At 52.3% G+C, this 25,765-nt stretch overlaps 3 protein-coding genes across 6 annotated transcripts in view; 1 reads left to right on the plus strand and 2 right to left on the minus strand.

The window, feature by feature from the left end:
* The window catches only part of PELP1 (proline, glutamate and leucine rich protein 1), a 34,094-nt gene extending 26,856 nt beyond the window's left edge, over window positions 1-7,238 (minus strand). The window contains exon 1 of the mRNA XM_032139532.2: window positions 6,952-7,238. Within this exon, the coding sequence (XP_031995423.1) occupies window positions 6,952-7,200 (249 nt within the window). The 5' untranslated portion in view covers window positions 7,201-7,238. The remainder of the gene's footprint in view (window positions 1-6,951) is intronic.
* Window positions 7,239-7,894: 656 nt separating this feature from the next.
* LOC116458358 (small ribosomal subunit protein eS12-like) lies at window positions 7,895-8,331 on the minus strand (the record flags this gene model as incomplete). The annotated part of the gene is made up of 1 exon (XM_032753869.2): window positions 7,895-8,331. A coding segment is annotated over exon 1 (396 nt), but the record flags the coding sequence as incomplete, so codon positions are not given.
* Window positions 8,332-13,726: 5,395 nt separating this feature from the next.
* Window positions 13,727-24,370, plus strand: ARRB2 (arrestin beta 2). 4 transcript variants are annotated; one of them, XM_032139533.2, is made up of 15 exons: window positions 13,742-13,854; window positions 17,854-17,884; window positions 18,824-18,884; window positions 18,998-19,042; window positions 19,263-19,459; window positions 20,076-20,135; window positions 20,544-20,611; window positions 20,748-20,883; window positions 21,121-21,205; window positions 21,471-21,543; window positions 22,152-22,289; window positions 23,089-23,172; window positions 23,266-23,345; window positions 23,459-23,513; window positions 23,819-24,370. In XM_032139533.2, the coding sequence occupies exons 1-15, from the start codon at window positions 13,832-13,834 to the stop codon at window positions 23,910-23,912; spliced, it is 1,230 nt and encodes a 409-aa protein (XP_031995424.1). In that variant the 5' UTR covers window positions 13,742-13,831; the 3' UTR covers window positions 23,913-24,370. The 4 variants fall into 4 exon arrangements, with proteins under 4 accessions (XP_031995427.1, XP_031995424.1, XP_031995425.1 ...); XM_032139534.2 differs by lacking the exon at window positions 18,998-19,042; XM_032139535.2 differs by lacking the exon at window positions 23,266-23,345 and having other exon boundaries at window positions 13,745-13,854; window positions 23,819-23,936.
* Window positions 24,371-25,765: the final 1,395 nt, after the last annotated feature.

Below are 25,765 nucleotides of genomic sequence, written 5' to 3' on the forward strand. Positions count from 1 at the left end.
AATTAACTGTATCAAATGGTACCGATAAGTCAAATATGATGACCCAAATTGACCTTTGAACTTAATGTCTTGATGGACACCAGTAATCTTCAAGAGTTACCATTACACCCAGCAAAGGGTTGTTTCGGCAGCATTTAGTGTAAAGCCTGAATGTAATGAGTTCAATGGAACAACCATCATGGTAATAATTCATTCAGGGAAGAACCTTTAATACATGTTAAAATGAGTGGGTGAAAGGTTGACAAGACCTAAGACATTCACATTATCTCACCCCAAGACACTTAATTACAAATGAAAAAAAAAAATCATACCTTTAGAACAGTGAAGAAACCTGGCAGAGACCTGCTTAACCTAGAATACGTGCTCCTGATATGATGCACCAAGAATGACACATCATTTCTGCAGGGTTTTTTTTTTTTTTTTGTAGAGATGGGGTCTTGCCATGTTGCCCAAGCTAGTCTTGAACTCCTGCGCTCAGTGATCCTCCCACTTCGGCCTCCCACTAAGCCTCTGAATCTCATGCTGAGATAACAGGCATGAGCCACTGCACCTGGACAACTTCTGCAGTATTCTTGCTGAAAACACACAAATCTCCAGTTTAATTTGTCTGCTGTTTCCTCATGATTACATTCTAATCTGAGGGGCATCCTACAAAATAACTATCCTGTACTCTTTAAAAATATCAAGATCATAAGACAAAGGCTGAAGAACTATTTCAGATTAAAGAAGACTAAAGAGACATTATAACTAAAAGCAGGCCAGGCGCGCTGGCTCACGCCTGTAATTCCAGCACTTTGGGAGGCAGAGGCGGGAGGATCACGAGGTCAGGAGATCAAGACCATCCTGGCTAACACAGTGAAACCCCATCTCTACTAAAAATACAAAAAATTAGCCGGGCGTGGTGGGGGGCACCTGTAATCCCAGCTACTCCAAAGGCTGAGGCAGGAGAATGGCATGAACCCGGGAGGCGGAGCTTGCAGTGAGCCAAGATTGCACCACTGCACTCCAGCCTGGGCGACAGAGCGAGACTCTGTCTCAAAAGAAAAAAAACTACAAGCAAGCTGGGCACAGTGGCTCACGCCAGCACTTCGGGAGGACAAGGCGGGTGGATCATCTGAGGTCAGGAGTTCGAGGCCAGCCTGGCCAGCATGGCAAAACCCCATCTCTATTAAAAAAAAAAAAAAAAAAATTAGCCAGGCGTGGTAGCAGGCGCTTGTAATCCCAGCTACTTGGGAGGCTGAGGCAGGAGAATTGCTTAAACCCAGTGGGCGGAGGTTCCAGTGAGCCAAGATCATGCCACTGCACTCCAGCCTAGGTGACAGAGTGAGACTCTGTCTCAAAAAAAAAAAAAAAGCAAAACAACAACAACAAAAAACAACTAAATGCAACGTGTGATCCTGCATTAAATCCTGGACTAGAAATTTTGTTGTTGTTGTTGTTATAATGGATGCCTTTAGGAGAACTGATGGCAAAACTTAAAAAAGATCTGTAGGTTAAATAATTTACTGTACCAATATTAATTCTTTGATCATGATGATAGAGTATGGTTATGTAAGAGAATGTCCTTGTTTTTAAGGAAAAACACACTAAAATATGTTAAAGTAAAAGGACATCATATCTGCAACTTACTCCTAAATGGACCCAGAAAAAATATCTGAAAGAATTCCTGTATCCTCTTCACCTAGAATTCTCCAATTTTCAAATGTGCATTTATGTTATTCTCAGAATGATAGTTTAGGAGATCTGTCATTATCAGAATAACATAAATATGCATTTAAAAACTGGAGAATCCGGCCAGGTGCGGTGGCTCAGGTCTGTAATCCCAGCACTTTGAGAGGCCAAGGCAGGTGGATCACTTGAGGTCAAGAGTTCAAGACCAGCCTGGCCAAAAGGCAAAATCCCGTCTCTGCTAAAAATATAAAAATTAGCCAGGTGTATGGCGCTGGCCTGTAATTCCAGCTACTTGGGAGGATGAGGCAGGAGAATCATTTGAATCCGGCAGGCAGAAGTTGCAGTAAGCTGAGACTCCTTCTCAAAAAAAAAAGGCCGGGCGCAGTGGCTCACGCCTATAATCCCAGCACTTTGGGAGGCCAAAGTGGGCGGATCACAGGGTCAGGAGATCGAGACCGTCCTGGATAACACAGTGAAACCCCGTCTCCACTAAAAATACAAAAAAATAGCCGGATGTAGTGGCGGGCGCCTGTAGTCCCAGCTACTTTGGGAGGCTGAGGCAGGAGAATGACGTGAACCCAGGAGACAGAGCTTGCAGTGAGCCAAAATCGCGCCACTGCACTCCAGCTTGGGGGACAAAGTGAGACTTCGTCTCAAAAAAAAAAAATTAAAAAAAAAAAAAGGAGACTCTAGGAGAAGGGTATATATTGAAATTCTCTCAAATATTGTTCCAACTTTTCTGTAAATTTTCAGTTATTTCAAAGTAATGCTAAAAGAAGAATGAGAGACAAAAAGTACAGGTAACACTTTTAAGGAGTTTCTGCCATAAAAGGAAGTGCACAAATGGCAAATAGGGCAGTAGCTAGAGGGTGATTTGTTTGTTTTTTGAGACAAAGTCTCCCTCTGTTGCCCAGGCCAGAGTTCACAGGTGCAATCTGGGCTCACTGCAACGTCTGCCTCCCAGGCTCAAGCAATTCTCCTGCCTCAGCCTCCTGAGTAGCTGGGATTACAGGCTTGTGCCACCACGCCCAGCTAATTTTTGTATCTTTAGTAGAGATGAGGTTTCGCCATGTTGGTCAGGCTGGTCTCGAACTCCTGGCCTCAAATGATCTACTCATCTCAGCCTCCCAAAGTGCTGGGATTACAGATGTGAGTCACTTCACCCAGCCCTAGAGGGTGATTTTTTTTTTTTTTTTTTTTGAGACAGAGTTTCACTCTGTTGCCCAGGCTAGACTGCAGAGGCGCGATCTCGGCTCACTGCAACCTCTGCCCCCTGAGTTCAAGCAATTCTCCTGCCTCAGCCTCCTGAGTAGCTGGGATTACAGGATTACAGATGTCTGCCACCGCGCCCGGCTAATTTTTGTATTTTTAATACAGACAGAGTTTCACCATCTTGGCCAGGCTGGTCTTGAACTCCTGACCTTGTGATCCACCTGCCTTGGCCTCCCAAAGTGCTGGGATTACAGGCGTGAGCCACCACACCTGGCCGAGGGTGAAGTTTTGAGCTGTATGTTGATGAAAATGATCCAACAAAAAGAGAGGCCAGGTGCGGTGGCTCATCCCTGTAATCCCAACATTTTGGGCTGAGGCAGGAAGATTTTTTTATTTAAGTAGGAGTACACTCTAAAACATGACAAAAAGTGGCCGGATGTGGTGGCTCACACCTGTATTCTCAGCACTTTGGGAGGTCGAAGGGGGAGGATCACTTGAGGTCAGAAGTTCGAGACCAGTTTGACCAACATGGTCAAACTCCGTCTCTACTAAAAATACAAAATTAGCTGGGTATGGTGGCAGGCTCCTGTAATCTCAGTTACCCAGGAGGCTGAGGTGTACGTAGAAGACAGAACAAGACACTGTCTCTGCCCTTCAAAAGAATATACAAGATAAATGACATTTGGGATTTGCTTTAAAATGGTCCACCAAGCTGAGCACGGTGGTTCACCTCTATAATCCCAGGATTTGGGGGGGCCAAGGTGGGAGGATCACTTGAGTCCAGGAGTTCAAGACCAGCCTGGACAACATAGAGAGCCCCCATGTCTACAAAAAATTTTTTTTAATTAGCCAGGGGTGGTGGCACACCTGTAGTCCCAGCTCCTCGGGAGGCTGAGGTGGAAGGATTACTTGAGCCTGGGAGGTTGAGGCCAAGGCCGCAGTGAGCCATAATCTGGCCACTGCACTCTAGCCAAAGTTAGAGTAAGACCCTATCTCAAAAAAAAAAAAGAAAAAGAAAAGAAAAAAGAAAGAAAAAGCAAAGTTCCACTTAAAAAAAAAAAAAAGCCAAGCTATGGGAGGAATGAAATAACATTGGCAAACGTTCACTGTTAAATTTGAGTGATGGGGCAGCATAGGGTGGGGTGGTGAAAATATTATTTATGTCTGAAATTTTACATAAGTTTTATTAATTACATACAAAAACAAATCAAAGACTTGTTGAGTGTAGGGGAGAGAGGTTGTAAGTATACGTGAAATAAATAGACAGTAGGATAAAGAGCAGTCAATCATAGGTGGCCAAGAAATATATCCCAAAGGCAGTGACAAATAAGCAAAGAATTGAGAAGACTGGGAAGGAGGATGAGAGTTGGGGGGGTGGGGGCGCTGCACAGGGAGGGATTCCAAGAGGAGAACAGTAAGTACAAAGGCTCTGAGGAAAGAATACCCAGAGGCTGAAGGATTTTTAAAAGCTGCAAACAGGACCAGAATTTTACTTTAGAAAGCTCACTCCAGCTACTGTGTGGGGAACGGATTAAACAGAGCAAGACTGAAGGCAAGGAGACTCATTAGAAGATTGTTGCTATAATATACTCCAAGCTAGATATGGAGCACTGTGCTAGGATCATTCCATTTTGAAACTACTGAGCTTGCAGTACCTGCGGAAAAGCCATGTTGGTAGGTGGATGATCAAACAGTGGATCCCCCTTGCTCGCAAGCTCCAGGTCTATTGCTGACTTTCATTTCTCATCTTAACTAGACTAGAAATTCTCTGAGGGAAAGGACCATGTCTTATTTATCTACCTAGGGACGAGGAACAGTACCTAAATATAACAGATACTCAATAAATGTTTGATTTGTTATAACAGATACTCAATAAATGTTTGAGTATTGTTACACTCAAACAATAAATGTTTGAGATTGTTATAACAATCTATTGTTATAACAGATACTCAATAAATGTTATTTGAATGAAACCTTTGGGGAAGGAAAGGAAACCCACCACATAATCCCATGTATTGAGGATCCAAATCAAAGGACACAAGTAGAAAAAAAATTCAAGGCAGGATGTATCTAAAAATGTAGCACAGGTAATATTAAAGGGTGGCCCTAGTTTCCCACATCACTTTTAGCTTCTTTACTCAAAATTCTACTAGACTTCAGACATTAAGAAAAATAAGCAAGACATTAAGTTCATGTAGTTGACTTTGAGGGAGGAGAGGAAGTCCTGAAACAGATGAAAGAAATCACACATTTATAGGCAGGATAGGTAATATTTCACAAATACTTATAAAAAAAAATTTCTGGGGGGCTAGGCATGGTGGCCCGTGCCTGTAATCCCAGCACTTTGGGAAGCCAAGGCAAGTGAATCGCCTGAGCTCAGGAGTTTGAGACCAGCCTGGGCAACATGGCAAAACCTCGTCTCTACCAAAAATACAAATTAGCCGGGCATGGTGGCACATGCCTGTGGTCCCAGCTACTCTGGAGGCTGAGGTGGGAGGATCCCTTGAGGCTGGGAAATGGAGGTTGCAGTGAGCCAAGATCATGCCACTGCACTCCAACCTGGGTGACAGAGTAAGACCTTGTCTCAAAAATAATAATAATAATTCTGGGACTATTGTGAGATAAAGAAAACAGGAAAAAAAACCCACTGTAATATAACTGACTGATGAAAACCACATAAATTAGAAGAGGGGAATTTAGAGAGAAGAGAAAATACATAATCAGCTCCAGCCTCTGATACTGGGCTGAGATAGCAGAGATACAGTTTTGTCACCCTCAATTATGCAGAGTAATGTTAAAGACAAACAGATAGGGTTATATGTGATAAATCTGAGGCTAAAGTTATTGAACCACTCAGCAGATTGTGACAACCATCTTCCTGGAAGGTAGCATAGAGCTGGGAAGGTCCCAGGAATGAAGGGTGGACACAGAAGATCTCGTGTATATGGGTCTTGAAGGATGGGTAGAATTTGCGGGAGGTTTAGTGGGAGAGAAGGGAGGATAGGAGATTGTTAAAGGAGCAGCTATTACGGGCTAGAAATATGCCTTCTTAGAATCAGTGCCTTCACCTGGACAAGATGGTGGGGGTTCAAGCTAGAATGGGGGCAATGAGAAAGATGGAAAAAGAGTGGACAGAGCTGAAAACTACTCAAAGGATAAAATCAACAGGACTTGATAGATTGCTTATGGAGGTGTATGAAGAAGAGTTTAGAATTACTTGAGTGTCTAGCTTGCAGAACTGAATGGTTATTAGATTCCATTCTTATAGAAGTCCAAAGGCTCCTAACCCGGCCTAAAAAGCTCTGCATGACCCGACCACTGCCTACCCATCTCACCAGTCTCATACGTACCCACTCTCTTCCCCTCCACATCTGAGCCCCAGGAACGATGCCCTTCTTTCCCGTTCCTTCCTACCACAGGGCCTTCCCACCACAGGGCCTTCCCACCACAGGGCCTTCCCACATGAGCTCTCCTCTGACTGACACAGCCCCTCCCATCTTTTTTCCCTACCCAACCCCTATTCATCCTTAGGGTCTCAGCTTAAACGCCGGTTTCTTTGGAAAATCTCTGCCAGTCTTCAGATAAGGTTAGAGACCCCTGATACTCAATTCTCATCTTGTTTCACAGCATTTTGTGTATCGCCACCACGTCTGTAACCGGGGCGCCTAGTACAGTATCTGACCCTCAATAAGAGCTCGGTAAATGTTTATTGTTGAATGCGTCATTAAGTCAGTCGAAACAATCCCCGAAACAGATATTGGCAGAGGAAAAAGAGGCTTTTAGATTATACAACTAGTCAGTGACCGGGCCTGAAACCTAATCGATTCCTGTGTGCCGACCAATAGCCTAACAACAGAAAAATAAGGCCCATTTTTCCCCTGGAGAAACTCTTGGCCGATAAAGGAGAAATACGTGCATCCCGTCCGGACTGATACCTGCATCCCCTTTCTGCCTGCAGCTCTCCTTCCCTCAACCTCCCTATCGCACTTGCACTGCACCGTAATCCCAGCGCACAGGTGCCGCGCCAACCTCCCCACAGGGCCGCGGGCACGCGGGCCACGGACTCACCTGGGCCCCGCCCACCGACCCATGCAGCCGCAATAGGCACATGAGCCCGGGCAAATGTGGGGCGGAGCGGTTTGGGGGATGCACCGGAGCAACGGCAGACCCCGTTCGAGGTTGCAGCAAACCAGAAACACTCTCCAGCAGCAGCAGGCGGAGCCGCGGGCCCGAGCTTACTGCCGAGAGACCCCCGGTCCCGCCAGGAACCCCAGCCGCGGAGCCCGCAGACGGCCCGCTCAGAACGGCTGCCGCCATCTTCCCCCCGGGCTCCAGTGGTGGCGTGGCGCGATGACGCAAACACACCGCGACGGCCGCCTACTGGGGAGGGGGCGTGGGGAGGGGGCTGCGGTCCTGCGCACTGGGTGAAGGCAGGCTGGACTCTCGGGCTCAGGCTGAAAAGGAGCATGCGCGGAGAGAGCAGCCAGGGCGCCGAGGCAGCGGGGTTCTCGGTTCTCGGAGTGATGGCGGGTGAGGCTGCCTGTGAGCGTGTCCGAGGCGGTCCTGTGATGTTTAAGGTACACGTGGTCCGGACAAAAGGCGCCAAAGTCCGAACGATTTCTATTTAGCGGACGGAGTCTCGGGACATCTTCGCTGTAGGAATCAATAACTCTTTTTTTTTTTTTTTTTTGAGACGGAGTCTTGCTCTGTGGCCCAGGCTGGAGTGCGGTGGCGCGATCTCGGCTCACCGCAACCTCCACCTCCCGGGTTCAAGCGATTTCCCTGCCTCAGCCTCCCGAGTAGCTGGGATTACAGTCGCGCGCCACCACGCCTGGCTAATTTTTTTGTACTTTTGTAGAGATGGAGTTTCACCATGTTGGCCAGGCTGGTCTTGAACTCCTGAACTCAGGTGTACCGCCCGCCTCGGCCTCCCAAAGTGCTGGGATTACAGGCATGAGCCACCGCGCCCGGCCCAGGAATCAATAACTCGTGTGTGTGTGTGTGTGTGTTTCTTGCATTTGAAGTACTCTTCGATGACATCCTTGGCCTGAGACTCCTCGCCATAGTCCTTAACTATTACACAACTGCAACCAACCACTTTACGGGGTTTCCCCTCTCTGTCAATTTTACAGAGCCCTACCCACTCTCCTAGTTTCTTGTTGTCATCAACCTTAATTAGGTTGATTTGGTGTTCAGCACAAAGGGCCTCCATCAGCTTGACATACATAGTAGGCTCATCACAGTTGGATGCAAACACACAAAGATGGGCTTGGCGTTTGTCTAAGGCTTTGGCAGCTTCGCGAATTCCACGTGCTAGGCCATGGTGGATGAGGGCGGTCTTCAGCACCTCTTGTAAAGCAGTATTAACGTCCATTACACCTCCAGCAGCAATGCCTTCCTCGGCCATGGCGGTGGGTTACGGGTGAAGCTGAATCTTGAACGTACCCAAGTCTCCACCTCTGCGCAACTTGGCGGCGGCAGGGAAAGAGAAGGAATCAATAACTATCTAGGTAACTTGAAATCACAGACATTTTTAACTACATTTGCAACTTCAGAAATGATACAAGATGTGCGCCTTGCAAAAGCCAATTCAAACAGTATAGAAGGGCATAAAGTAAGAAGAAAAACTGCCCCTCCCCGCAAAGCCCTGCCCCAGCAGCGTGTATACTTTCCTAATATTAGTCTATGAACAAGCACATAAATGAATATTTTACAAGATTGGGGTCTGCGTGTGACTTTTTTTCACGCATGGCCTTCTTTATGCTGTTTTTTAAACTGTGTGGTATGAATGAAATGGGTGCGCCATGATTTAATAATTCTATTGCTGAATTAATACTTAAAGGCTGCTCCAGCTTTTTGCTAATGCAAACGCTGTAGTGAACACGCTAATACCGCTATGTTTGTGTACTTTTGTGATTGTTAGATTCAAATCCAAGTCATCGATTTTTTTTTTTTTTTTTTTTTTTTGGAGGAGTCTGTCACCCAGGCTACAGTGCAATGGCGTGATCTCGGCTCACTGCAACCTCCGCCTCCCAAGTTCAAGTGATTCTCCTGCCTCAGCCTCCCAAGTAGCTGGAAGTACAGGCACCTGCCACCATGCCCGGCTAATTTTTGTATTTTTAGTAGAGACGGGGCTTCACCATGTTGGCCAGGCTGGTCTCAAACTCCTGACCTCAAGTGATCCGCCGGCATCAGGCTCCCAAAGTCCTGGGATTACAGATGTGAGCCACCCTGCCTGGCCCATTTTTCCTCTTATTGCCTCCTATCCAATCCTTCAAGTCCTGGCATTCTGCCTCCAAAATACATTAACCAAATAGCGTTAATTTTTCTCCATCTCCACTGCTGCTCGGGTCCAAATTACCATTCACTCTCACCTAGTCTCTTACAATAGCCTCCTACAAAGCCTTCTTTGCTCTCTGCTTCCCTTTTGGCACACTTGCAGTCCCTTCACACAGCAACCAAAGTGGTCTTTTGAAATGTAAACCAGTTCTTGTCACTCCTTAAACCTCTCTGTGGCTTCCAAATGTGATGAGAATGAAATCCCATCTCCTCACTGAGGCCTACAAGAATCCACCCAATCTGACACATACCCACCTCCCTGACCTCAACACATACCACAAGTACCACTTTCCTTCTCTCTTCCTATTTTTGAGCCACACTAGCCTTCTTTCTATTCTCCAGCAAAGCCCATTCCCACATCCGAACCTTTGCGCATGTTGCTGATTCTGCTGGAGAAACTGTCCTCTGATTCTGTGTAACTGACACCATCTTGCCATCCTGAGAAGACTTCTTTCTAGGTAGCTCCCACTCCAACCCCCACCAGCCTCCATCACATTTGCCTGCTTATAATTCATGTCATTACCAGAAATTTGCTTTGTTATTTATTAACTATCTCTTGTCTCCTACACTATGCTATTCCCATCACCTAGAACAGTGCCTGGTACATAAAAGGTGCTGAAAAAACATTTCCCCACGCTAGAGTGCAGTGGCATGATCACAGCTCACTGCAGCCTTGACCTCCCAGCTCAAGCAATCCTCCCACCTCAGCCTCCCTAGTACCTGGGACTCTAGGCACTAGCCACTATACTTGGCTCATTTTGGGGTTTTTGGAGGTTTTTTGTTTTGTTTTTTTCTTTTTTTCTTCCTCGAGACGGAGTTTCACACCGTCACCCAGGCTGGAGTGCAGTGGCGCGATCTCGGCTCACTGCAAGCTCTGCCTCCGAGGTTCAGGCCATTCTCCTGCCTCAGCGTCCCAAGTAGCTGGGACTACAGGCACCTGTGTCACCATGCCCGGCTAATTTTTTGTATTTTTTTAGTAGAGACAGGGTTTCACCATGTTAGCCAGGATGGTCTCGATCTCCTGACCTCGTGATCCGCCCGCCTCGGCCTCCCAAAGTGCTGAGATTACAGGCATGAGCCACCACGCCCGGCCCGTTTGTTTTTGAGACGAAGTTTCCCTATTGTCACTCAGGCTGGAGTGTAACAGCATGATCTCAGCTCACTGCAACCTCCGTCTCCCAGGTTCAAGCAATTCTCCTGCCTCAGCCTCACGAGTAGCTGGGATTATAGGCTAAATTTCACCATGTTGGCCAGACTGGTCTGGAACTCCTGACCTCAGGTGATCCGCCCCACTCGGCCTCCCAAAGTACTGAGATTACAGGCCTGAGCCACCGCGCCCAACCCCCTCTGCTTTAAAAACCAACTATTGGTTCCACGTGTCCTTCTGTGGGGCCCTCAATCTCACTCCATCTGCTATACAAAATCTTCCACAGCCTGTTCCAGGCTTCCCCACCAACACTACGCAACAGGATGGGCCTTGTCTTTCTCTTTGAAATGCCTTTTCTCAACGTCTGCCTGGCCGGGCGCAGTGGCTCACACCTGTAATCCCAGCACTTTGGAAGGCTGAGGCACGTGGAACACAAGGTCAGGCGTTCGAGACCAGCTTGGCCAACATGGTGAAAACCCATTTCTATTAAAAATATGAAAAGTAGCCACGCGTTGCAGATGCTTGTAATCCCAGCTTCTCGCGAGGCTGAGGCAGAGAATTGCTTGAACCTAGGAGGCAGAGGTTGCGGTGAGCCGAGATCACACCACTGCACTCCAGCCAAGGTGACAGAGTGAGACTCCATCTCAAAAAAAAGAAAAAAAAAGGCTGGGTGCAGTGGCTCACGCCTGTAATCCCGGCACTTTGGGAGGCCCAAGCAGGCGGATCATCTGAGGTCAGGAGTTCAAGACCAGCCTGGCCAACATGGTGAAACCCCATCTCTACTAAAAATATATATATATAAAAACTAGCCGAGCGGGGTAGTGGACGCCTGTAATCCCAGCTACCTGAGAGGCTGAGGCAGGAGAACTGCTTGAACCCAGGAGATGGAAGTTGCAGTGAGCAGACACAGGTCCACCGTGTCCGGAACTGGTGGGGTTCTTGGTCTCACTGACTTCAAGAATGAAACCATGGACCCTCACTCCCCGTGAGGCATGTTCTTAAAGGAGGCATGTCCGGAGTTTCTTCCTTCTGGTGGGTTGGTGGTCTTGCTAGCTCAGGACTTCAAGAATGAAGCCATGGACCCTCACTCCCCGTGAGGCAGTTTTTAAAGGAGGCATGTCCGGAGTTTCTTCCTTCTGGTGGGTTGGTGGTCTTGCTAGCTCAGGAGTGAACCTGCAGACCTTCACGGTGAGTGTTACAGCTTTTAAGGCAGCACATCTGGAGTTGTTCGTTCCTGCTGGTGGGTTCAAGGTCTTGCTGGCGTCAGGAGTGAACCTGTCGACCTTCACAGTGAATGTTACAGCTCATAAAAGCAGTGTGGACCCAAAGAGTGAACAGCAGCAAGACTTGTCACAAAAACAATCTAGAAGAGGACCCGACCGGGTCGCCACTGGAGTTCAGGCAGCCTGCTTTTATTCTTATCTGGCCCCACCCACATCCTGCTGATTGGTCCGTTTTACAGAGAGCCGATTGGTCCATTTTACAGAGCGCTGATTGGTCCGTTTTGACAGGGTGCTGATTGGTGCGTTTACAATCCCTGAGCTAGACACAAAAGTTCTCCACAGTCCCCACTAGATTAGCTAGATACAGAGTATAGACACAAAGGTTCTCCAAGTCCCCACCAGAGTAGCTAGATACAGAGTGTCAATTGGTGCATTCACAAACCCTGAGCTAGACACAGGGTGCTGATTAGTGTGTTTACAAACCTTGAGCTAGATACAGAATGCCAATTGGTGTATTTACAATCCCTTAGCTAGACATAAAGGTTCTCCAAGTCCCCACCAGACTCAGGAGCCCAGCTGGCTTCACCCAGTGGATCCCACATGGGGGCCTCAGGTGGAGCTGCCTGCCAGTCCCTCGCTGTGTGCCCGCACTCCTCAGCCCTTGGGTGGTCGATGGGACTGGGTGCCGTGGAGCAGGGAGGCTCGGCCGCACAGGAGCCCACGGGGCGGGGGAGGCTCAGGCATGGCGGGCTGCAACTCCCAAGCCCTGCCCCTCCAGAAGGCAGCTAAGGCCTGCTGAGAAATTCAGCAGCTGATGGCCCAGGTGCTAAGCCCCTCACTGCCCCGGGCTGGCCGGCCACTCCGAGTATGGGGCCTGCCGAACCCAAGCCCACCTGGAACTCGCGCTGGCCCGCAAGCACTGCGCGCAGCCCCGGTTCCCGCCCGCGCCTCTCCCTCCACACCTCCCCACAAGCTGAGGGAACCGGCTCCGGCCTTGGCCAGCCCAGAAACGGCCTCCCACAGTGCAGCGGCAGGCTGAAGGGCTCCTCAAGCACGGCCAGAGTGGGCGCCAAGGCCAAGAAGGCGCCAAGAGCAAGCGAGGACTGTGAGGGCTGCCAGCATGCTGTCACCTGTCACCACTGCACTCCAGCCTCAGCGACAGAGTGAGACTCTGTCTCAAAAAAAAAAAAAACTTCTGCACATTCTTCAGAAAGACTGTCCTCATCTGTTCCCCGCTCTGGACAGCCGGCACTCCCTCCACCCCCGCCTGGGCCAAGCGCTGTTAGCGGCTGTGTCTTCTGACTCAGACCTCTGTAATAGCATTCCTGGGTAATACCTGTGTATGTGTCTCCTCAACTATTCTAGGAAGGCAGGGGCCATGGTAATTCATATGTGTCCCCATCGATTGGCATAGTGAATAGCATAACATAGGCACGGATGGATGGGTAGATAGTTGGACCGATGGATGGGAGCGGGTGAGTGAGTGGATGTTAGCTGGGATGGGTGGGTGAAGGAGATGGATAGTCAGAGACATTGGAAAAGGGAACCCTGCGAAGATCAAATGTAACACCAGGAGGAGCTGACACGCTGCAGTGAAGAAGCGGGAGGGCTGGCCACAGAAGGCGGCACGCTCCGAGTGGAGCAGGTGAGCGGCGAGCACTGAAGCAAGCATCACGCAATTGAACCGCTCACCCACGTGTTCCCCCCCACCATCCTCCTTCCCAGACGGCGCTTCAGCTCATTCCACCGCCCCCAACAGCCCGGTCGCCCCCACCGCCACTGAGAAAGCAAACAAAGGGGAGGAGACCCCTGCAGGTTCTGGATGCCGAGGGCCAATCGAAAGACTTAGATCCCCTGGAAGGCGGGCGCCTTGGTTTAGGGGGGTCCAATCGGTTTCAAGGGGTTGCAGCGGGGCGGGGAGATGGGCGGGAGGAGCGGGAGCGGGCCCCGCGCGCGGGGGAGGGCTACCCGGCTGGGATGGAGCGCGAAGGGCTGGGGGCGGAGCCAATGGCCCCGTGTGTCTGCTAGGAGAGGGCGGGCAGCGCCGCGGCGCGCGCGATCCGGCTGACGCATCTGGCCCCTGTTCCCCAAGACCAGAGCGGGGCCGGGAGGGAGGGGGAAGAGGCGAGAGCGCGGAGGGCGCGCGTGCGCATTGGCGCGGGGAGGAGCAGGGATCTTGGCAGCGGGCGAGGAGGCTGCGAGCGAGCCGCGAACCGAGCGGGCGGCGGGCGCGCGCACCATGGGGGAGAAACCCGGGACCAGGTAAGGGAGGTGGGGCCACGCGGCGGGGCATGGGCGGCGGCTCGGGGCGGGGGCTGGGACGGTCCCAGACGAGGGCGCAGCGGAGAGTATCTGGGGGCCGGACGCCTGGGTCCCTAGGGACAGCCATCCGGGGCCGCACGCGCAGGTCCTCGAGGATAATGAGGGTGGGGGGAAATGTCCGGGCCCCTGCAGAAAACGAGGCCTGAGGGGGATCAGAAAAACCGGTGTCGGGGTTCTCGCAGGGATGTGGGGCCAGACTACTGGGCTCTCCCGTGCAGGCTGCGATGCAGGGACGGAGGAAGGAGAAGCAGGTGGCTAGCCCCAAGGGGTCGTGTACGGGGAGGCTGGATGCCGGGAGGGGGGGATCCACTCCAGACTCGCGCCAAGCCAATGGAAAGCCTCCTGTCCAATATCCCCCAGGTAGTCGCGCTGCCCACACCTGTCCCGAGGGCCGGGTGGCTCCTCACCCAAACTTCTACCTTCCCTTGGGTTGCCAGGAGCAACAGCTTCATCTTGGGGGAGCCGAGTGCGTGGCGACCCTCCCTGAAACTAGATCGTATCCCTCTCCCTGGGAGTGGGGGAGGCAGTATTCACCTTGGGCGCGCGTCCACTCCCCGGATGTTTTCTGTGCAATCGAGGCTCTTTCCTTCCACTGATACCCTGAGTTCTCTTTTTTGGTCTCTAGCAAAATCCACTTCCTGTTGTGACTCAACACCCCCAAGGGGCAAGGGGCGAATGCCTGCGTCCCAGGGGAGCAGGAGCAAAAGACGAAAAGGTTGGGGCTGTAGGCCTCAACCCAGAGGGTATCAGGAATAGGGAATTGGTCCTGAGCTCTGGCTTGCTCTGCAAAACATCATATCAACCCCACTTCCAACCTATAGAGTATGAGAACCCGGATTTCTGAGCATCAAGTAGACGAGCATCAGAAAGAGATCATCAGAGAGATGATCGGTGCCCTGGATCAGGGTTTAAACATCCCAGAGAAAGGGGAAGTTGCTGACTTGTGGGAGGCCCCTGATTTCCGTTATGTGGTTCAGGGAGTGGGACAGATGGAGCAAAGGGGACTGCTAACTTGGCACAATTTCCCTCACCCCCATCAAATTCTGGGCCACAGGAAATGGAGAGAATAGCAGGAAGTGTGAAAGGACATCTGCTTCAGCTACCCCTGCTCCCACTGGGCACCTCCCTGGTCATCCCCACACTCTGCCTCCTTGGCCAGCCTAGTATATGCACGCTGCTCCTCCCCAGCCTGGCAGGAGGTGGCTGGGTTAGGATCCAAAGGGCAGGTGCCTTGCAGCTGCTCCAGGGCAATTGCCCCAGAACCACACTCCAGTTGGCCCACTGATTGTGGCTGTCACAGCCCTGTGCCAGGGCTCCTAATGGAAGGACAGAGGAAAACCAGAAGCAAAGGGGAGGGAGAGTCTGAATGATGCCACGGCACTCAGCCCCCAAGTTGGGACGGGACGGCAGATAGGGTGTTTATTCTAGCGGCCACCATATCCATGCGTATTCTCTTTTATTGGTTAGGAATACCTGGGGGCCTCCATACCCTTTGCCTTACAACCTTTGGACAGCTTGGCTTTCTGGGAAGAAGGGGCAAGTGAAGTTGTAGCAGAAACTGGGCCTATGGTAGAAACCATTTAGGGCCAAAGGCCAGGGTCATTGCTCTCCTATATGCTCCAGCTGTCAGAGCTGGAGACCAGATGGAAAGATGGTTAGGTCTTACCCAGACACTGCGGTAACCTGCCCATTGGGGTCCTCTGGGAATGGGGTGGTGGAGTTGGAGGAGGGATGGGCTAGTTGGCAGGATTTCACGTTCTGCTATCTATCTGAAGATCCTTTCCAGGGATCACTGCTGAGGCAGAGTGGATTGGGAGGAGTAAGATGGTGCTTCAAAGAACAGGCCCACAATTGGCCAGATCACTGGGGTTGCCAAACACTTCCTTACCCTCCCAGCAATGGGTGGAGTCCAGGCTTAAATTGTTTCAGCAACTGGAAAGCGAATAACCTTCAATTCAACAAACTATGCCAACTGCAGAGACAGATAGTGTAATATTGATTGAGAGAATGGACTCGGAGCCAGACTGCCTTGGTTTCTATTAATTCCCACCATTTACTCTCTCTGTGACCTTAAAACACTTGACCTCTCTCTGCCTCAGTTTCCTCACCTGTAAAATAGAGATATTAGGACCTCCATCACTGGGTGGTTTTATTTTATTTATTTATTTTATTTATTTATTTATTTATTTATTTGGGACAGAGTCTTGCTCTGTCACCCAGGCTGGAGTGCAGTGGCTCAGTCTCGGCTCACTGCAACCTAAGGCCAGGCACGGTGGCTCACACCTGTAATCCCAGCACTTTGGGAGGCTGAGGCGGGTGGATCACCTGAGGTCAGGAGTTGGAGATCAGCCTGGCTAACATGGGGAAACCTCGTCTCTACTAAAAAAATACAAAATACAAGCCAGACACAGTGGCTCAAGCCTGTAATCCCAGCCCTTTGGGAGGCTGAGGCGGGCGGATTACTTGAGGTCAGGAGTTTGAGATCAGCCTGGCCAACATAGGGAAACCCCATCTATACTAAAAATATAAAAATTAGCGGCCGGGCGAGGTGGCTCACGCCTGTAATCCCAGCACTTTGGGAGGCTGAGACAGGTGGATCACGAGGTCGGGATATCGAGACCATCCTGACTAACACGGTGAAACGCCATCTCTACTAAAAATACAAAAAATTAGCCGGGCATGGTGGCGGGTGCCTGTAGTCCCAGCTACTCGGGAGGCTGAGGCAGGAGAATGGCGTGAACCCACGAGGCAGAGTTCGCAGTGAGCCAAGATCGCACCACTGCACTATAGCCTGGGTGACAGAGTGAGACTCCGTCTCAAAAAAAAAATTAGCCAGGCATGATGGCGGGCACCTCTAATCCCAGCTACTCAGGAGGCCGAGGCACGAGAATTGCTTGAACCCAGGAGGTGGAGGTTGCAGTGAGCTGACAGCGCGCCATTGCACTCCAGCCTTGGTGATAGAGTGAGACTCCGTCTCCAAAAAAAAAAAAAAATACAAAACATAGCCAGGCATGGTGGCTCACGCCTGTAATCCCAGCTACTCGGGAGGCTGAAGCAGGAGAACCGCTTAAACCTGGGAGGCGGAGGTTGCAGTGAGCTGAGATCGCACCACTGCACTCCAGCCTGGGCGACAGAGTGAGACTCCATCTCAAAAAACAGAGTATTACAAGAGATGACACATTTGAAACACTTGGAACAGTGCTGGGCATGGAGTAGTCGTTAGCAGCATTATCATCTTCATAATATGGCTGGCATTGTGCTGGAGATGCCTAAATGAATAAGGCCTCTGAGGCTCACAGTCTGAGGAGGGAGGGAGCTAACTGTCCTTGTGTGCTACCACACCACAAGTAAAACATAAACAAGGTGTGACAGAAACCCAAAACAAGGAGTGACCAGGGTCTGGGCTGGGTCAGCTTCCTAAAGGCTGGGCCTTAAAAGACAAATAGGCTTTTAAGCTGTTGAGGTCGGAGTTGGGGACAGTTGGAGGTGAGTAGAGTCGAACTGGGGTAGGGCCTGTGGTAGAAACTATCTGAGGGCCAAAGGCCAGGGTCATTGCTCTCCTATATGCTCCAGCTGTCAGAGCTGTAGACCAGATGGAAAGATGGTTAGGTCTTACCCAGACACTGCGGCTACCTGCCCATTCGGGTCCTCTGGGAAGAGCCTGGGTGGTTCCTAGGGCAACCAGTGGCCATTACTAGGGACGGAAGGGGACGAAGGAGGGTGGACAAGACAAGGGGCATTTCCCCTTGCCACCACGTTAGAAATAGGAAGGACCTTCCGGGAAGAAGGGGAAAGGGGCAGAGCTGGGCAAAGCCCTGCAGCCTCAGACAGGAGGCCTGGGTGAGCTCTGCTTCTCAGGCCTGGGAGGGAGAGGGTCCTGGTGTGGGGTCCCTGCTGAGTCTGAGGGAGGCAGTGGGGTTTCCCTTTCTGTTTTGTTAGGGTCTTCAAGAAGTCGAGCCCTAACTGCAAGGTGAGTCTCCACAGCACTTACCCTTTTGACCCTCCCTGGGCCCCAACAAAGCCCAGCCTTCCCCTAGACGATCCCCAACCTGCCCAAAGATGATCCCCAACCCCTAGCTCCCCACTTCCTGTGACAGCTAAGTGCCGACTTCCTTCCCTCCTGAAGCCCCTTGCCGCAGAGGCTGCTCAGCCTGAGCCAGCCACGGGGCTGGGTGGGGCAGGGTTGGGTCCCCAAGCAAGACCACAGAGGAGGAGGCCAGAAGCAAGCCATGTGCCTGTAGCCCTCCTAGGGGCCAACCCAAGGTGCGTGGGGCTGGGAAAAGTTAACAGCCCCCGGGCTATGGCCTATTTATCCTAGAGCCCCTTGAGGGGACCTAGTGAGGGTGGCAGCTGCTCTCTAGCTGGCTGGTTGGGCTGAGTTCTCCCTGAGGATCCAAACACACACACACACACACACAGACACACACACACACAGACACACACACACACAGACACACACACACACACACACACACACCTGGCTGGTTGGGCTGAGTCCTCCCTGAGGATGCACACACACATACACACACACACACAGACACACACAAACACACCTCGCTGGTTGGGCCGAGTCCTCCCTGAGGACACACACGGACACACATGCACACACATGTTCACACACACACACCTGACTGGTTGGCTGAGGACACACACACACACACACACACACACACACTGGGCTGGTGGGCAGAGGTGTGCAGAGATAAAGGAGCAGCTCAAAAGCCTAAAGTTCCACTAGTCTGAGAAACGCCAGCACCCTCACTTTCCAACACTACTGGGAGGAAACCTGGAGAAACTCCTTCCTGATAGCCCAGCCTGGAGATCCCCGGGCAGGGCAGCCAGTTTTGAGGGCTCCGATGCCCTGTCACCATCCTCCCCAATCTCCCTTGTGACCCCTTGGCATCCTCAGCTCACCGTGTACTTGGGCAAGCGGGACTTCGTAGATCACCTGGACAAAGTGGACCCTGTAGGTAAGTTTTCCCAGAAAGGGACAGCTCGTTCCCCAAGAGGGAAAGAAGTTCCCGGGCCCAGGAAAGGGGGGAGCGGCCCTTTCAGGAAGTGAGCTGGTGTGTCCCCCTCCTAGATGGCGTGGTGCTTGTGGACCCTGACTACCTGAAGGACCGCAAAGGTACTGGCCCCAAGTCCAGGGGGCCCAGGGAAAGTGGGGGCTAGGGAAGTGAAATGGGCTGGCCTTGGAAGGGCGCCCCAGAGAGATGGAGGCTGGAGGTGGAAGCCAGGAGTAGGGTTCAGGCAAGTCTTATGCTGCTGAGGGAGGAGCAGCGGCTGCTAGGTGCCGGGGGACTGGGGAAGTGGGGCTCCTGACCACTCATCTTACCCTCCCTTGCCAGTGTTTGTGACCCTCACCTGCGCCTTCCGCTATGGCCGTGAAGACCTGGATGTGCTGGGCTTGTCCTTCCGCAAAGACCTGTTCATTGCCACCTACCAGGCCTTCCCCCCAGTGCCCAACCCACCCCGGCCCCCCACCCGCCTGCAGGACCGGCTGCTGAGGAAGCTGGGCCAGCATGCCCACCCCTTCTTCTTCACAGTGAGGATGCCCCTGCCCTCCGAGGGCCAGGGGGCGGGGGCTGGGACTGTGTCTGGGGTGGGGGTAAGGCACCTGCTATGGGCAGATCTGGAAGAAACAGTGAGGCAGGGACCCTAGATCCACTTCCCTTCAGGGTCCCAGTGCATTCAGGAAGCCCTTGATTATCTGCCTCCTCTCTGGAGCCCCTTCCTTCTTCCTTTCTCATCCCCAGGAGTCCTTTCTCCAGCCTTCTTTTTTTTTTTTTTTTTGGCTGAGACAAAGTCTCGCTCTGTCGCCCAGGCTGGAGTGCAGTGGCACAATCTTGGTTCACTGCAACCCCCGCCTCCCAGGTTCAAGTGATTCTCATGCCTCAGCCTCCCGAGTAGCTGGGATTACAGGCATGCACCACCACACACGACTAATTTTGTATTTTTAGTAGTGATGGGGTTTTGCCACGTTGGTCAGGCTGGTCTGGAACCCCTGACCTCAGGTGATCCGCCCACCTCGGCCTTCCAAAGTGTTGGGATTACAGACGTGAGCCACCACACCCAGCCTCTCCAGCCTCTTAGGTTGAGATCTGGAGGAAGATCTGGGGGCTTTCTGGAAGAACTGAAGTCTTCTCTTTCCTCCGCCACAGATACCCCAGAATCTTCCATGCTCCGTCACACTGCAGCCAGGCCCAGAGGATACAGGGAAGGTATGGGAGGAACAGCTCTGAGGGCTCCTTGGGCAGGACAGGGGCCAGCAGGAGCCTGGAGGCACAGCTGGGCCACAGGGTGAACTGTCGAGATGCCAGGGTGGGGCCGAGGGTAGGCCAGTGTCCCCCATGGAAGTGGGATGTATATGGTGGTCATTGTGCACGCGTGACACTGCCTCCTGTTCTCCGGACCTGCGTGGATCTGGGGATGGGGGCTCCCCTTGCACTACCATGACCAAGCCTCTGCCAGGTTCTGGGCTTTGGAGAGGAAGAAGACTTAGTCCCCAGGGTCGTGAGACCACAATGGGGCAAGAGTCCCTGCCCGAGAGGAGGGAAGGGGGAGGAAGAAAGGGGAGTGATGGTGGCGGGAGCCTTTGGTAAGATGTGGCCTTTTCTCCCCCTCCCGAGGCCTGTGGCGTAGACTTTGAGATTCGAGCCTTCTGTGCTAAATCACTAGAAGAGAAAAGCCACAAAAGGTAAGGGAAGCGACCTCCTCTGTGGTGTAAGAGGAGACTTTCCTCCCCACTTCCAGGAGCCCAGGCCCCGTGCGGGGGAGGAGTAGGGGTTGGGGTGTCTGAGGACCGACCCATCCTGCCCTCATCCCCATCCCAGGAACTCTGTGCGGCTGGTGATCCGAAAGGTGCAGTTCGCCCCAGAGAAACCCGGCCCCCAGCCTTCAGCCGAAACCACACGCCACTTCCTCATGTCTGACCGGTCCCTGCACCTCGAGGCTTCCCTGGACAAGGAGGTGGGGTGTGAGAGGGTGACGCGGATGCCACGGTGCAGTTTAGACCCTGGGGGAGGGGCGAAGCCACACGTCAAGATGACATTTGTAAAGGAGGTTGCCTTGGCTGGGTGTGGAGAGTTGCCGTGGGCTTGGGTTTGAGGGGAGGGGGCCAGAACAATGTGTCTGTGTTTGGGGACACACTGATGATGGGAACAGTGAAAACCAGATCCAATTCACATGACCCCCTCCCCCCAAAAGCTGTACTACCATGGGGAGCCCCTCAATGTAAATGTCCACGTCACCAACAACTCCACCAAGACCGTCAAGAAGATCAAAGTCTCTGGTAGGAGGTGGGGTTTGGAAGGGCATCTTTGGGGAGGGCGTACTGCACAGGTGGCTCCTGGTGTGACCTCAGCCCGGGCCATTTCCCAGTGCGGGAGACCCACCAGGGCTCAAAAAATTTAGGTTGTTCCAGAATGATATGGGGAACCTCGGTGTTTACTGCTTCAGGGGGCAGCATGGGGGGGCCACGCCACGGGGTCTGGAGTTGTGGTGTGGTGGTGGCTTGTGCTCCATCCAGAGCTACCTGACCCCGTCCCACCCCACAGTGAGACAGTACGCCGACATCTGCCTCTTCAGCACCGCCCAGTACAAGTGTCCTGTGGCGCAACTCGAACAAGAGTGAGTAATGGGAGAGACCCAGGTCCCAATCTAGGGGAGAAGAGCAGGATCAGGAGAATGTGAGGGTGGAGGAAGAATTCTTCCTGAACCATCTCCACTTTTTTTTTTTTTTTTTTTTTTTTTGAGATGGAGTTTTTGCTCTTGTTGCCCAGCCTGGAGTGCAGTGGGGCCGCCTCTGCTCACTGCAACCTCCACCTCCCGGGTTCAAGCGATTCTCCTGCCTCAGCCTCCCAAGTAGCTGGGACTACAGGCATGCACCACCATACCTGGCTTATTTTTAATAGAGACGAGGTTTCACCATGTTGGCCAGGCTAGTCGCGAACCCCTGACCTCAAATGACCCACCTGCCGCTGCCTCTCAAAGTGCTGGGATTACAGGCGTGAGCCGCCGTGACCGGCCACCATCTTCACTTAAAAGGGTATTCCCTCCACAACCAGGCTCTGGGCTGTTAATTTTCTTGAGCACTTTGAGCCAAAACCTACTCCCTTGTGACCTGTGCCCAAAGAAACAAGGGACTAGTGAAGGGGAGATGCTGCTTGAAGGTGATAGGCCGCCCCTTGCCCAGCCCAGTTCCCCCAAGCGTCTTGTTCTCTTGTCCCCACCCCCAGTGACCAGGTATCTCCCAGCTCCACGTTCTGTAAGGTGTACACCATAACCCCGCTGCTCAGCGACAACCGGGAGAAGCGGGGTCTCGCCCTGGATGGGAAACTCAAGCACGAGGACACCAACCTGGCTTCCAGCACCATGTGAGGGTGGGGCTGGGGCGGGTCCTCTGCAGGCCAGGGGCCAGACGTCGGTTCAGTGCTATGTGCCAGGCTCTATCCTAGGTGCCAGGGATGTATCAGTGAACAGAAGAGACAAAAAGAACTCTTACATTCTAGGGGAGGGAAGAGAGACAAATCCCATCAGTGGTCACTGTACAGCAGGTTTAGTGACGAGTACGAAGGAGAAAAAGCCAGGCAGAGAAGGAGAGATGGGGGACAGTGAGGTGCGAAGGTGAATTCGGAATAAGGACCCAGCGGAAGTAAGCAACGTGGGCGAGCAGGAGAGGAGGGTTCTGGGCAGAGAGAAAACAAAGACCCAGAGGTGGGGCAGCCTGGGGTGTTGGAGGAATGGGGAGGTGCCATCGTGCCCTCAGGCAGCAGCAGCCCTGGAGGTCCTCGGCTTCACAAAGGGCTGGATTTCATCTCTCCCTGTGCCTTTGTTCAGGGTTCTCACTGCACAGCCACACACAGCAGGCCCGGAGGGCAACTTAGCGAGCACGAAGTACCAGGAGAGGAGGAGGAGGTGAAGTCAGGGGCTAATGGAGAGCCCGACGGTGCAGGGCTGTTAGCGGAGAAGGGTGTCAGCCGTTACTGGAGCGCAGCCACAGGAGGCTCTGAGCAGGGACTGCAGTGCGCACCGTACAATACACGGCCTGGGCTGCTGGGGCCCCAGGGGCCTGTGTGAGTTTGTGGTCCTGCCCAGAGTCCCCGTGGGAACCCCACGGTGGGCCAGGTGACAGGGTGATAGGCCCTGGTCTGACTCCACCACCCTCAATTGCAGCGTGAAGGAGGGTGCCAACAAGGAGGTGCTGGGAATCCTGGTGTCCTACAGGGTCAAGGTGAAGCTGGTGGTGTCTCGAGGCGGGTGAGTGCCATGGGGGAGCCCGGGTGGGGGTCACCCTGGCTCTCCCTAGTCCCGTGTCGTCGTCCTCTTCACGGTGCCTCTCCCCTTCCCCAGGGATGTCTCTGTGGAGCTGCCTTTTGTTCTTATGCACCCCAAGCCCCACGACCACATCCCCCTCCCCAGACCCCAGTCAGGTGAGCACACTACCCACCCCAAGCCCTCAGAGGGAGGACCTGAAGCAGGGCCAGTGGAGGAAAACTGGCCCTTCAAGCACCCACCCCCACACCCCCTCTTCCCATCCCCCCAGCCGCTCCAGAGACAGACGTCCCTGTGGACACCAACCTCATTGAATTTGATACCAAGTAAGAAACTCATTCCCCTACTTGACCCCCTTGGGACAAAGATTCCTGTAACATTCAAATCTGCCCTCATACCTCTTCCTTGCTTTCTGGGGGGAGAAGGGGATTGTAGCATCAAATCAAGATGCCTTAGCCTCGTAAGGCTGCCTCTTGCTGCCTTTTCTTTGTCCTTTCCTGTAAATACCTCTGGTCCCACTGCTGTTCGAATGCCTCTGTCCCAGAGGCCTAGCTTCGGGGAGGACAGGGAGTGGGAGGCTGGGAAAAGAGTTGGAAGCCCTCACCTCACAGCCCTCTTTCCCACCACCAAGCTATGCCACAGATGATGACATTGTGTTTGAGGACTTTGCCCGGCTTCGGCTGAAGGGGATGAAGGATGACGACTATGATGATCAACTCTGCTAGGAAGCGGGGCAGGAAGAAGGGAGGGGATGGGGTTGGGAGAGGTGAGGGCAGGATCGAGATCCCCACTGTCACTAGGGAACTGTCCCAGCCCCTCTTCCCTTCCCCTCACCTGGAAGCTGCTTCATCCAATCCCTTCACTGTCTCTCCCCCAACCCCCCAAGATACGCACTGGACCCTCTCTTGCTGAATGTGGGCATTAATTTCTTGACTGCAGCTCTGCTTCTCCAGCCCCGCAGTGGGTGGCAAGCTGTGTTCATACCTAAATTTTCTGGAAGGGGACAGTGAAAAGAAGAGTAACAGGAGGGAAAGGGGGAGATAAAACTCCCACTCTCAACCTCACACCAACACCTCCCATTATCACTCTCTCTGTTCCCATTCCTTCAAGAGGAGACCCTTCGGGGACAAGGCCGTTTCTTTGTTTCCGAGCATAAATAAGAAAATAAATCTTTTACTAAGCATGAGTGTGTTTTCTCTGTAGTGTTTAGAGAGTGTATAGTGTGCTTATCCATGATTCTGTTAGCTTGTGGGGGAGGACCCAGTCTCTCTTCCGCACCCAAAAGGCACCTGACACAGAGGCTATCAGTAAATGTTTATTGGATGACTGTGCTGTGGCTGTGTTCCAAGGTAAACATCAAAACTTGACTTAGTCCAAACTCGAGGGTGAGGCTTGATAAGGCCACAAAGTAAACTTAGTCATTTATAGAGGTCATAATAACTAAACTAACTTGCCTGCAGACAGACGCTCACAGGAGCTAGCCAGGGCAGGCTCTTCCCTGTTGCGGCTGACGCGCATGACCACCTGTGACCTGTTGTGACCGAGTCGTGTTCATTTCCACTGCTCCTTACGGTTGCTCAAGCAGTCTGCTCCTGTGGCTCGGTGGGGCCACAACCGCAGGCCTCACCAGACAAGCCACAGGACGTCTCTGTGGAGTCTGGTACCTACATTCTAACACAGAAGCTGAGGCTTGGGCAGCAAGAACGTCATGCTGCCGTGGGCCCTTGTCCTAGGGACCACATCCTAGTGCTGCTCATGGGATGTTCATCAGGGACTCCCTGAGGCTTGACCGAAGCCCCAGGCTGGGCTGGAGGGAGTTAGCATCACTCCACTCACATTCCTCACCTCCATCATCCACTTCCACTCCTGAAGCCCAACCTTTCTCCTAAAGCCCCTTCATTCATTCCACAAACAATCTTGATTTGAGTCCCTACAATGTACCAGGCATAGTATAGCAGTAGAACAACAACAACAAAAAAAAAACATTAATTCATTCCCCTTTTTTTTTTTTTTTTTTTTGAGACGGAGTCTCACTCTGCCGCCCAGGCTGGAGTGCAGTGGCGCCATCTCGGCTCACTGTAACCTCCGCCTCCCAGGTTCAAGCGATTCTCCTGCCTCAGCCTCCCGAGTAGCTGGGATTACAGGCGCCCGCCACGACTCCCAGCTAATGTTTGTATTTTTAGTAGAGACAGGGTTTCGCCATGTTGGTCAGGCTGTTCTCAAACTCCTCACTTCAAGTGGTCCACCCGCCTCGGCCTCCCAAAGTGCTGGGATTACAGGCATGAGCCACCACGCCCGGCCTCCCTAGTTATTTAACTACAATATCTGTGCTTCAGAGGAGAAGCACCGGAGCAAGGAGAATGCGTGACAGGGAGTTCTGAGCTAGGCTGAGTGTGGGGAAGATTTCCCTGAGAAAGTGACCTTTAAGCAGAGAAGTGAAAGATGAGGGGAGTTCGGGGACCGTGCAGGGATGAGCATTCTGGGCAATGGCAGTGTCATGTGAAGGCAGGAGGAAACAGCACATCTGGGACCTAAAGAGGCCAGAGAGACTGGGCCAGAGACAGCCAGAGGCAAAGTA

The sequence above is a fragment of the Hylobates moloch genome, unplaced genomic scaffold (assembly GCF_009828535.3).
Source record: "Hylobates moloch isolate HMO894 unplaced genomic scaffold, HMol_V3 SCAFFOLD_19, whole genome shotgun sequence".
NCBI lineage: Eukaryota > Metazoa > Chordata > Mammalia > Primates > Hylobatidae > Hylobates > Hylobates moloch.

Bases quoted from the DNA above. Each gene is read 5' to 3' on its own strand.
- ARRB2 (XM_032139533.2), top strand. From the start codon at position 13,832: ATGGGGGAGAAACCCGGGACCAG. The intron at 22,290-23,088 runs GTGAGGGTGGGG...CCTCAATTGCAG, and splicing joins AACCTGGCTTCCAGCACCAT to CGTGAAGGAGGGTGCCAACA. The intron at 23,346-23,458 runs GTGAGCACACTA...CCATCCCCCCAG, and splicing joins CCTCCCCAGACCCCAGTCAG to CCGCTCCAGAGACAGACGTC.